Source organism: Mixophyes fleayi, chromosome 4, assembly GCF_038048845.1.
Source record: "Mixophyes fleayi isolate aMixFle1 chromosome 4, aMixFle1.hap1, whole genome shotgun sequence".
NCBI classification, from domain to species: Eukaryota; Metazoa; Chordata; class Amphibia; order Anura; family Limnodynastidae; genus Mixophyes; species Mixophyes fleayi.
In genome coordinates this window covers 54,035,493-54,048,611 of record NC_134405.1, presented here as the reverse complement: position 1 = coordinate 54,048,611, position 13,119 = coordinate 54,035,493, and the positions used below count along the sequence as shown (strand labels likewise).

The window sequence follows — 13,119 nt, the reverse complement described above, 5'->3', positions numbered from 1 at the left end:
TTTTGCCATCTCAATATTGCATCTGACACAGAAAAATATAACTTCTAGCCCCCGACCCACACTTTCCACACTACTCACACATGAAATCAAAATTGGCTCAGGGCTTTTTTCAATCGTGGTAAGGGGATGTTCTTCTGTGCACAGGCTTTTCAATTATTAATTAGTTTCACTGTGTCTTTGTTGCTTTTAATTGTCCACAGGAAGGAATGAGGCTCAAGTCACAGGAGAGTGAAATTAGTATTGATTATTCCGTTTATAATCCTTCCTATGGACGGATAGCATTTACGTTAATTGGCGATACCGTCAATTATTAGATCATGGAAGATACAGGGAGGAGATAGAGCAGGGTGTTAAGGACCAGGAGATAGGAAGGCAACCCACCACCCTGGCTTTTAGTGGCTGGCACACCATGCCATTATAATATCTACTTTCAAGAGCCCTGTGTATATTAGATAGTAATGATAATCCATGTTCTGTTTTTGCAAGTCATGTACTTCTATTCTTGTTTTAGGGCGAGTTTGTGAATGAGTATGTGGGGGAACTGATAGATGAGGAGGAGTGCAGGCTACGCATGAAAAGGTCCCATGAAAATGGAATCACCAATTTCTACTTGTTGACGGTCACCAAGGTGAGAGCTGACCTACTTTGTGGTGAATATGGCTTAGCAGAAGCTGCTTAATTTTGAAATAGTAGAGAACCAGGCTAATGTACAGTGTGTAGTAGTAGCTTATGCTTGGAACCAACTTCAAGCAGACTAAGTTAAATGAGCACAAATAAAGCTGCTAGAGATAAACACAGGTCTTTCATGAGAAAAGTCGATTAAAAAAAAATACCAATTAGGCCTGCCATTTGATGATATTCGGCTGTCAATAACACATTTTAATAATTCTTTATTTTCCACCTCAATTTTTTTATTCTTTAGAAGGTGGAGCGCAGTACCATCTTGTAACCTGCAGATGTCACTATGCAGACGTTCTCAATAGACATTCTTTGGGCGATGACTAGATTTCTTCCTGTATAGTAATTAAAACTGTTCCAACTATAAACAAATGTATATAAGAAATGAGAATAGCTCTTCAACTATGTATCTTGTTCGAAAATGGCAGTACTGCTCCTTTCATAGTATTGCAGTTGAGTATTACAGAGATTAAAAGCCAAGTGTGTAACTCTTTTGCTCAGTGAAGAGAAAATGGTGCAAGAGGGAATTATTACTGTATATATGGAAAGTTTTAAAATTATCAGTAGTACCAGGTTTTGTTTTTTTTTAAAAAGAGCAGCCTCCAAGCATACTAGAGGGTTGGCTCAGTACATAACTTTAAATACAGACAAGCCTAGATTTTACTTCCCTGGATTTCACACTTTTTCATAATCCCTAATGTATCTCAGAGTCTGGATGCATTTGTTCAGTGGAAGATCATTTAGATTTTACAAATATGTGTTTTTCCAAATAATGTTATAAAATATGTTACCAAAGTTGTATAACTGTTTATGTAATGTGAATTTTAGGATCGTATCATAGATGCCGGCCCCAAAGGAAATTACTCGCGGTTCATGAACCACAGCTGTAATCCCAACTGTGAAACGCAGAAGTGGACAGTAAATGGTGACATCAGGGTCGGACTGTTTGCACTTTGTGACATACCTCAAGGTATAACCTGCTTTTTATCTATTTTTCCTGATTCTCTCTATACCTTTATTTGCCTTTAGAACAATGGCGGGGTCCTTTTAAATGGCCTCCAAAGCCATACTGCAAGTTCCCTTCTATGGAAAAAAAGGCATCTTTCGAAATTCACAGATGTAGGACATTGTATGCACACTTTCTGTTCACACTGAAAACTATTGTCCTTTTCAGTCATTTTAGTCTTGCTGTAGTGTCCTTTATTAGAGAAAAGACTATCCCTGATTAAACTGTAATATTAAATATCTTAAGTGCTTATATTTATACACTCTCTCTCACACAGCGTTTGGCTGCACCTTAAGATGCTCTGGTGCATAACATGCAGAAGATGCCCCAGAACTCTTAGATCTTGGAGATCAATTCTTCTTTCCCACCCTTTATCTCTTACTAGCAATAGCATATCACCAAACTGTTGTATTCATCTCCACTCCTTATCATCATCTTACTTTATTTATTTGGCGTCACAAAATCCGCAGCGCTCTACAAAAAAAAGAAAGAAAACAGTAAAGAATATAGATAAGGGACAAGAGAAACAATAGAATCAGTAAAAATCAATACAATAGACAATAGAGAAAGCAACTATTTAAGAAGACACAACTAGAATAAAGAAAACATTACAAAGAGGATGAGGAGATGAGATAGAGAGGGCCACATTTCTCTCTAAGAGGGACGTAAATGGAGATGATAGGGATGGAGGAAAGCGAGAAGAAAAGGTAGGTGGGAGGAGAGCTGTTTGGGATGGGGCGGGGTAGCAAGTAGAATTAATGGGGGTGGAGGGAAAGGATTGGAAGGAGCAGGTGGAGCGTAATGAGGGAATTTAGGATATTAGGATGGGGTGGGGTAGGCAAGTGTGAAGAGGTGAATTTTGAGAGTGCGCTTGAAAGATTCAAGGTTGGGGGTGAGTCTGGTCAGATGGGGCAGGAGAGTGAGGCGGTCAGAGGAGAGACTATGGTCAGTGACAGAATATAGTTGGTGAGTAGGTCGAAGATGTTGGAGGGGGACGCGTTAAATAGGGCTTTATAAGTGAGGGTAAGCAACCTGAATTGTATTCTGGAGGGAATGGGGAGCCACTGGAGGACAGCGTATGAGGATTGTCGGGAGAGGAAGCTTAGTCATGACTTCTCTTTCCGAACAGATTTCAGGAGCTCACAGACGTTTGTCAGACAGGCCAGCAAGGATAAAATTGCAATAAGGCATGAGATGAGGCAGTTAGACACATTGGAGAGAAGAGATGGAGAGCGTCAAGGGAGAAAATGCAGATTAGAGTTTCATCAATATAGAGGTGATATTGGCGATCAAAGGCGTGGGTGAATTGTCCAAGAGAGGATGTGTTAAGTGAGAAAAGTAATGGGCCAAGAACAGAACCTTGGGGAACCCCAACAGATAGAGGTAGAGGCGAGGAGCAAGTACCAGAGGAAGAGAAACATAAGGAACGATCAGAGAGGTAGGAGGCAAGTCAGGAAAGGACAGTGCCGTGAAGGCCAAGGGAGTGAACATTCCATTCTTTTTGGAATTCAAATCTCCCCAAGGATTTCTCACTTCTGCCAGTACCTACAGCACACACGTGTTCCAGGACTTTGGATGCAGTTGTCAACTGATGCCACATCAACAGCCTTATGGGCGTCCAAGCTATGAGCCTGTTGGGAGTTGTTCTGTTAATATGCTTTCTAACACTAGATTACCTATCTGGTAAGAGAAGGGTTTACGTTGTTTTTGATTATCCAATTTGTAACTGAAATGTCTTTATTAATTAATGTTTCTAGGCACCGAGTTAACATTTAACTATAATCTTGACTGTCTGGGGAATGGTCGGACGGAGTGCCATTGTGGTGCGGATAACTGCAGTGGTTTCTTGGGGGTACGACCAAAAGTAAGTGAATTTGTTGCTTTCCTAGTTCCGATTCAATGAAACAGCTGTAATTGCTATTATCATGTGACATTTGTAAAATACTCTAATCAGCACTGTACAAGAAGGAAAAGTAGGTGAATAATGTGATATTTAGGTTATTGGAAGTGGAGTAGATGGAGACAACAGTGGACTTCAAGCTGATGCTTGAGATACTCCTTGTGGAAGGAACATAGGAAAAGATGAAGCTCCATCACCTGAGACACTGAATGAGCAGTCAGAAAATCAAAGAGGACATGGGGCACAAATTCCAAGAGACGACGTTTGCAGTAGCAAAGGGTGGCCGGCCGCAGCAATTAGCTATGGATCCTAGTTAAAGAGAAGGGATGGGTCGATACCTTATGATGTGGCACGGAGTGCTGCCTATCCTCTGATAGAAGACCTTGATATAAGAGCGAGCCAGCCAGCTGAGAGGGATGAAGCATCATAAATACATTACAAGTTGTTATAACTTTTGGTTGAAAAATATTCTGATATGTGAAGTTATTTATTTATTTTGAGAGTAAAAAAAATAAATATAGTAAATATGTATTACTAGAGATTTAACATAATTCCAGGTTCCCTAATTTTGTAGCAACTTGGAGCCCAATTCACCCTCATTGTATCAGAATACAATCTAGAACTGGTGGGATTGCTCCTGGATTTAATTAGCTAACTGATTATAGAGATAAGCAGAGATATGGAGATAGGCGTCTCCTTCGTGAAGTGAAACAAATCTCTGGTTTTGGGGTGGGCTGTAATGCTAATTAATTTATCTTAACTACAGGAAAACAACAGCGCTACATAGTTACCTGCAGATAAATAAACACTATAACCGTGAATGTAAGAAATACATTTATTTAATAACAAGAACACATCACACTACAAGTACATAAAAAATGAGTTTAAAATAATAAAACTCGGTAAGCCAAAAAACTTAACTGCTGGATCTTAATCTTGTAATATATCTCTGTTTAAGAATTTGATACTAAATCAGAGTGAGAATCATTTAAGTGACTATGACCTTATATGGCACAGTCTTATTCCAATTTCACAGCTGACCGCGTGGCTCAAGTAAAGTATTGATCGTCCCACATATGTAAATCGGAACAGGCATTCACCGAGTCATGAAGAGATGACCTTGGTCAAACTTTTATACTTGCACGATCATGTGACTTCACAGCCTTTCTCCCTTCACAGTTGAAATTGATTCATTACGTCATAAAAGTGATACCTTTTAATTGATTATTTTCACAGGAAAATCAGAAACTGACAAAAGGGCCAGGAAAATTAATATTTTTAACTGAAAAAAACAGAAAAATACACCTTGCAAGTTATTGGGTCACTTAGTCATGTTTGTTGAACAAAGCTTTATCCTTACAAATAAATAATGAAACCTGTAAAATGAAATGGTTGATTTGTCTTCTATCATGCACAAATTGACTTAATGGTCATAACCCCTGGCAGACATTTCATTTTAATAATGCAATGGTGGGGTCCTGATGCCTCTGCTCCCTCGTCTGGACGTCTTGTAAGAAATATATTTCCTGCTTGTTCTCCTGTTTTTCAGCTGTAAATCATGAGACTCCTTCAATTTGCTTTCTTTTGCTATTAAGGAAGCTTGGCAAAGGCACTGAAATCGCACCCAACCTCTCTTTTTTGGCACAGCTCTTATTGAAACATTTATGTCGGGCTCCTACCAGACAAGACTAAAATGATGACCACCTGGCAGACTAGAGATTGAGCCAGTAATTTGCCACAGGTAGCAGCCACTGATCACAGACAAGGAACATTGGGCCTAATTCATTAAAAGACAAAACCATGTTACATTGGAGGGGGAGGTAAATTTAAAATGTGATGGCAGGTTTATAGTTGAGGTATGTCCTAGATCAACTTTAAATTTCAGTGTAAATATAAAGCTGTCAAGTATTTGTGTGTTACATGAAAAAACAGGCAGTATTTTCCTTATGTGCAAAATAATAAACTAATTTGCACTCCTTGCATTGCAACATGGTTTTGTAGAGAAATCTTGAGTAACAAAACTTACTCAATTTTTTTGCTTAACTTTCCTTAATGAATCAGGCCCATTGTTCCAGAAAGGGGACATAGCCTGGTGGTGGTCTAGGAATACATCATTGCTTGAACTAACTGTTCTATCTTTTGCTCACTCTCTCTTCTTGTGGTGGTGAGCTGACGGCGGAAGGTGTGCAATGAAGGAGTGGGATTGGATTTGAAAGTCACAGTACTGTATCTTTTGCCCTTGCGACTTTTCTAATCTAGCCACATCAGGAAAATTAAGTGGTTTGGGATTGGCCCTGAAGCACACATTACTACACCTATAGGCATCAGATTTCACTTTCTGCTTGTCAGATTTGTTCACGGAAGAATGGGGGAACCAACACTGTACAGGGAAAAGTATGATGAATAATGTGAATGTTTGGTGTACAAAAACATTAATAGCTCTTTGCTAAATGGTTTACTCAGAAAACTAGCACGATAACAATGTTGTCTGCAGATTATTGACATGAATGTTTTTTGGGACTTCAGCCTCACTTTGTGTTACTTGCTTCTGCAGTCAGCATGCGCAACAGCAACAGAAGAAAAGGCCAAAAATGCTCGTCTGAAAGCAAAAAAGCGAAAAATCAAAACTGAGTTGAAGCAAATGCATGAAGATTTCTGTTTCCGCTGTGGAGATGGAGGGGAACTGGTGATGTGCGATAAGAGAGACTGTCCAAAAGCTTATCACCTCCTCTGCCTTAATCTTACACAGCCTCCCTACGGTAATATATGCTTAGTCCAATAAATGTGTGTGTGTATGTCTCTTTGTCCATCTTTCTCTTCGTCTGTCTCTAAATCTTTCCACCCCACTCTGTCTCTCTCTCTTTCTCCGTATGTCACTTGTCTGCCTGTGTGTATCGGTCTATCATATTCTCTCTTTACTCAGTCATCCAATTTGGTGGACACTGTTACCATGTGTTTGCATAAGGGCGCGCGGAGTTGGCACTTAAATAGTTAACTAAACTGCTTGCTGCTGGCTCCTTCCCTTTGCAACCCCTGCTAGCCTAAGTTAATTTAAGTGCCCAAGAAGTTGGGCTGTTGGTTTTTTTGTGCTGTTGGTTTTTTAAATATATTAGTATGTTTCTTTTATTTTTAGTTCTTATATCTGGATAGTGTAGACGCATACAGACGTTGTGGGCTACCTGTTATTTGTTAGGTCAGCGGTCCGGATGGACGGATGGAAACCTTTGTTTGTTCTACTGTTTGTTTGGCGCTTCTTCTTAGGCTGACAGCAGCTGCTCACTGCAGTGCTGTCACCACCGCTTCTCCGGGACCGGCGCTGCCGACAGGCAGAGAGCGCACAGACAGAAAGAAGCTGGACATGCTGGGAAATACATGTTCCCCGCTAAGGAGAAGGGGGAACCTGGATCTCCGGTCACAGGGCCAGTCCACGGCAGTTCCTGAGTAGGTCAGACTGCAGTAACGCTGGCCCTGTTTCTTTTTGTCGCTGGACTGCAAGCGGGTGACACAGAAGGTGTGTACCCCGCTACAGTCGGCTGTCAGTAGGAGTCTGGGACAGGGCAGTGGAGGCTTCCCCGCTGTCGGTTGGTATGTCCCATCAGCGCAAAATCTACCATTCGAATGCAGAGGATGACGGAGGTTCCTCAAGTGGCTCTGTTAGGAGAAAGAAGTGCACTGTTGTTGACCCTTCCTTACCCTGGGATCCAGCTAAGAGTGTTTCTTAATTGATTAATCTGTGTGACACACGCAGTCAGGTTGTTTAGTGTATTCTCCCCATAATGGGAGTTAAATTTAGGGTATACTCAGTGGTTTAAGTTTACATATCTTTAGAGGGGCTAGTCTGCCCTGGTAGTATATTTAAGCTTACTCTCAGTTTTAAAAAAAAAAAAAGAAAGAAAAAGGACATATACGTTTAAAGAAGAGAGTAAAGCAAATAAGTGGAGATACTTAGTTTACTGTCGGAAACGTTTTTTTGAGGTTTAGATCCTATTAAAACCCCATTCCCGTTGCCTACCCACCCTGTGTGTGTGTGTCGAGTGCTTGCTGCTGTTTTTGGTGAATTCCTTTTTCTGCTTGTTATCATGTCAAATAAAGGTAAATCTGTCAGTGTAAAAGTTTATATCTGTTCGAATTGTTCTGCTAAACTTCCGGTGGGACAGACAGACCGGGATGCGCTCGGTGCGCAGTGTGTAGCTGGGGTCCGGGACAAGCAGGCGCAGGGGGCATCCTCGCTGTCAGCGGGGATGCCGGCGTGGGCGTCTTCACTGGCCCAATTGGTCTCTTTGCTTGCACAGCTCCTTACCCAGCAGGTAGAGGCACAGGCAGTCCTTGTACACTCTGCCGCGGGTTCCATTTTGTATTCTTTAGCAGAAGGGGTTTCTAACCCAGCTTTGACAGTTAATATGGAGGCGTCTTCTCAGTTTTTTTCCCCCATCCCCTCAGGCTGCCCAAGGGCAGCCGGCTTGGTCTTTTTCCTTAGGGAGAAGATTAGACTGTTTAAATCGCTTCCTGGATTCCCCTGGGCTGCTTCCCCCCAGAGCCAAGCGAGCTAAGTTATCCTATGCTCTGTTTTCAGCTTCGGGCTCAGGGGGTTCCTCCGAGGAAGAAAGGGAGCTAGTAGAGGATTATGACTCAGTCCAGTGGGGTGACTGGGAGGACAATGCCGGGAACCAAGGGGTACAGGACCTGGTGTTAGCTGTACATCAGGCCCTGGACTTGGTGGAATCAGCGGACCAGTTCAGTTCAGGGTCTTTTTAAGCGAAACAGCCGAAGACTGTGTGTTTTCCTTCCTCTTCAGAGCTGTCTGAGTGCATGGGAAGGTTCGGACCGGAAATTCTCTTTCTCTTGCAAGTTCCTTCAGCTTTATCCACTGCAGGACCAGGATGCCTTGCGCTGGGAGCAGATTCCCAAGGTGGATACGCCTGTGGCTAGGTTAGCCCGTCGTACCACGCTGCAGGTGCCCAGCTCGGCGGCTTTACAGGACCCCACAGATAGGAAGACTGAGAGGTTCCTTCAGAACATGGTTTTGGCAGCAGGCTCTTCATTTTGGCCCATGTTCTCGTCTGCGTGGGTAGCCTAAGCCATGGAAACCTGGGCTGACCAACTGGTGGCAGGTTTGCAGGATTCTTATCTTCTTCCTTTAGCTCTTCATTTGAAGGAAACCTCGGGCTATCTTTGCGAAGCGGCCCAGAATGCGGCTTCGGTGGGGTCTTCTATCTCTGCCACGGCGGTGGTGGCTAGAAGGGCCCTTTGGTTTCGCTCTTGGGATGCATACGCAGAGTCCAAGAAGTTGCTGGAGGCCTTATCTTAGTCTGGGTCGGTCTTATTTGGTCCAGAACTGGACGCTATGATTTCCCGGTCCTCTAGTGGAAAGAGTAACCGGTGACCTACGTAAACCGCCAGGGTGGGAAAAGAAGCACCGGCTCCCAGGTCATGGCGAACGAGATCTTGTTTTGGGCATAAAAGTTTGTTCCAGCCATATCCGCCGTACCGGGGGTGGACAACTGGGAGGCGTATTATTTGAGCAGACATGTGATTCTCCCAGGAGAATGGTCCTTGTATCCTCCAGGTTTTTCATGATCTAGTCGACAGATGGGGCCTCCCCGACATAGACTTGATGGCCTCTCGTCACAATCGCCATGTACCAAGGTTTTGCGCAAGGTCCAGCGGCAGTGGATGTAATGGCCATGTATTGCGAATTTCATTTGGGGTACTTGTTTCCTCCCATTCCCATGATTCAGCGAGTACTTCGATGGGTGGCTCTAGGGTGCCATCCAGTAATTCTGATTGTGCCAAACTGGCCCAGGAGGGCTTGGTACGCCAACATTCTTCTGCTCGCAGACTGCCCGCGGTGGCCCCTTCCTCTCAGGCTTATTTACTGGAACAGGGACCTTTTCATCATCCTCACTTGGTTCGGTAAGCTTTAATGGCATGGCTGTTGAGGCCGGCATTTGGTGGAACAAGGGGTTCTCTTCTGGTGTCGTGCAGACCTTGATGAAGGCCAGGAAGCCGTCTTCTGCACGCATTTACCATAGGATGTGGCTGGCTTATATTAAACGGTGTGAGGCTCGTTCTTGCCAGTCATCTTCCTTCCACTTGCCTCGTTTATTGGAGTTCCTTCAGGATGGTTTGGATGTTGGGCTCTGTCTTGGCTCCCTCAAGGTTCACGTCTCTGCGTTATCTGTTTTTTTTCCAATGCCGTTTGGCTATTCTTCCAGGAGTTCAAACCTTCTTCCAGGGGGTGTTGCACATTCAGCCTCCTTACGTTCCGCTGATACTGTCCTGTGATGTCAATTTGGTCCTGGGTGTTCTCCAGAAGCCTCCTTTCGAACCTCTGTGTCAGGCTGAACTCAGATTTGTGACATGGAAGGTAGTATTCTTATTAGCTATTGCTTCGGCACGCATGGTGTCAGAGCTCAGGGCCTTATCGTGTAGAACTTCCTACCCGATTTGTCATGAAGACAGGGTGGTCTTGAGGACGCTGCCTTCTTTTCTACCAAAGTTTGTGTCTGGTTTCCATGTGAACCAGGATATAGTGGTTCCTGCTTTCCGTGACGGTTCTTTGTTAGATGTGGTGCAGGCTTTACGCACGTATGTGGATAGGTCCTCTGCTTATCGTAAGAAGGACTCCCTCTATGTTTTGTATGACTCCCATAAGAGGGATTGTGCGGCTTCCAAGCAAACCATTGCCCATTGGATTACATCTATGGTTCGGCAAGCTCTTATGTGAGTTCTAGCAGGTCGGTGCCAGAGAGACTCACAGCTCACTCCACGTGTTCGGTGGGGGAATCCTGGGCTGCTCGTCACGGTGCTTCGGCGGATCAGCTGTGCAGGGCTGCTACCTGGTCCTCTCTTCACACCTCACCAGATTTTACTAATTTAATGTTTTTGCTGCTTCGGATACTACCTTTGGCCGCAGTGTTCTGCATGCAGGGGTTCCCGAGCAAACCCTCCCTCAGGGGCTACTTTAGAAGGTTCCCATGGTAACACTGTCCCCCAGATTGGATGACTGAGAAAAGAAGATTTTGGTACTTACGTCAAATGTCTTTCTCTGAATCCATCTGGGGGACACTCTCTTTGCTCTTCTGCTAGATGTTGTTTGTTTGGTTCCTTCCTTGGGGCTTTTGTATTATACTGACGCTAGCAGGGGTTACAGAGATGAGGAGTCAGCAGCAGTTAGTGTAGTTAACTAAGTACATACTCTGCGCGCCTTCATGAAGCCCCACGGTAGCAGTTGTCCCCCAGATGGATTCAGAGAAAGAGATTTGACGTAAGTGACAAAATCTTCTTATTTTATACCTAAGTTTTAGCAGTAGAAATATAGTTGTTCAATGTGTTGTTTTCATTATTTTACTATGAGTCCACACCACAACTACTGGGAGACTGTTCCATGAATCTATAGGCTTTCTGTAGAAAAGTTCTTCCTTATGCTACTTTGCCGTCTCCCTCTCTATTTTTCAAGTGTTCTAGAAATCCTCATATATTAAAAAATACTACATTACTGAACCTTCTTTTTTGAACAGTCGTTGGCATTTAATAATGCATTTTTTAATCTATCCCACTGTTCCTGCATTTTCCTTATCAATTACTTCTTACATAAATTATTTGACTAAAGTTAACCTTTCTAAAATAACATCTTTGTTTTGGATTGGTTCTGCTCTATTTCTGCCTGTGTATTAAACCCCACTGACCAATAGTCAACAAATGCCAACTTTTCTATACAGACACATTTAGTACTAAATCTGCATTTCTGAAATAAATATTTGTATACTGTTGGCTGCTCTTCCATTTATTCTTTTTGTTTTAGGAAAATGGGACTGCCCGTGGCACCAGTGTGACAAATGTGGAGCTGCCTCTTCATCGTTCTGTGACTTCTGTCCATCTTCTTTCTGCAAGGAGCACGAGAAAGGAGGATTGATGGTCTCGGTTCTAGAGGGTCGATTGTGCTGCTCAGAACATGACCCCAAACGCCCGTTGGCCTATGGAGAGAAGAAGAAATTTAAATGTAAAATAGAGTGTGAGGACTCCTCGTTTCCATCACAGTTTTAAAGGAGATGATGCACTTACAGCTGAAAACTAGTCCTGTCAGTACAATGTAAACTCATACCTTCATAGATGGTGGGGACGTATAACGCACACATCGTATTTTAATACCAGGATTGGATTGTATATGTCCTCTTTGTGTCATTTTGTTGTTCCTGGAAACTTATTTTACTTTTTTATTTTAATAGTGAAATCAGTATCCCTCTTTACCCAACGATTGTGGTAAGCAAGTTGTATTTATTATATTTATTATATTTTTTATTTTTATCTGGATTATAAAACCATGTGAATCTGGCAACCAATTTCGCAGAAAAAGTATTGAAGACAAGACATGTCAGCAATTTATGGAACTCTTGAGTCCTTATCTCAAGTGTCGAACCGATAGAAATTCAACATTCTACCCAGATGTTGTCTTGAGTATTCCTAAAGTTGCATTCAGTGGGTTAAAGGCAGCTGTTGTCTCTTAAAGGATGTATGTTGAAATTCAACAGGTTATTAACCCCTTCTAAAAACAGAATACAAGTACTATGGTTGTCCCTTTTACATGTCCGCTCAACAGGAATACACAGTGATCATTTTGCTTATCTGGCGACCTTGAAGTGACTGGTACATCATAGGGAACTTACAGTCTCTTCCCTGTCAGCATTATAGACTTTCAAATACCATCCCTCTAAGGAATGCGCATAAAGGAAAGTTAATTTGTCTCTTCTGGGTTGACGTCCATCTAGGTCAATACTAAAAGGACAATCTTGTCATCCCTCTTGTCCCATCGCTCCTAAAATGTAAACATTAAAACTGTTTGACTGCCTTTCTAGAAAATAAACTGTCCTCTTACTAGAATAACCATTTTTTTTTTTCTCCGTTCAGTTTTAGAAGGTCCACAATAGGATGGATATTGAAATTTGTCAGCCACTTATAACTGTTTCTGTCCTAGAACTTTATAAAAGGACATTAAGGGATTTTCAACACCTTCCTGCTGCTTTTTTTTGCTAGAGAAATGCTGTATGTGCCTGTACATCTGTTGTGAGTATTCTAGAATAGTTCTGACTGTTCAGGATGTCAAACGTACATAAAGTGGAACTGTTGTGTTTTACTCACTATGTACAGTCAGATTAAGTAGACTCTAGTTCCTCTATCATTACATGGACTGCAAGCATAATTGCACCCTACCCTTCTTCCCCCTCTCCCCTGCCAGTGTCACCTTTAGACAATGGTCATCTAAAGGTTAAGTTTAGTGCCACTTCGACACTAAGGGTTTCAAGATGAATTCACAGATTTAGGCCCCATTGCTGTGCCTTGAATTTCTATTTGAAGGTTCAAAGCAAAGAAAAAAAATCATAAGGCTCTACTTTGTGTATGGCATTCAACTCCTGCTCCAGCCCTTTGAGGCAATCACATTCAGTTTTGACAGTGGTACCGTATTGTTAAATTGCACAACATATAGTTAAATTGCGCCGCGTAAAACGCACATGCATGCTAACATATGCACATGCTA

At 42.6% G+C, this 13,119-nt stretch overlaps 1 protein-coding gene across 5 annotated transcripts in view; it reads left to right on the top strand.

Moving 5' to 3' along the window:
• Positions 1–12,432, top strand: part of NSD3 (nuclear receptor binding SET domain protein 3) — a 75,771-nt gene extending 63,339 nt beyond the window's left edge. For 4 of the 5 annotated variants that reach the window (XM_075207035.1, XM_075207034.1, XM_075207033.1 and 1 more), the window contains 5 exons: positions 512–628; positions 1,507–1,648; positions 3,442–3,548; positions 6,139–6,343; positions 11,389–12,432. In XM_075207035.1, the coding sequence (XP_075063136.1) occupies positions 512–628; positions 1,507–1,648; positions 3,442–3,548; positions 6,139–6,343; positions 11,389–11,630 (813 nt within the window). In that variant the 3' untranslated portion in view covers positions 11,631–12,432. The other variant, XM_075207036.1, reaches the window with a different exon arrangement.
• The last annotated feature ends 687 nt before the right edge of the window (positions 12,433–13,119 follow it).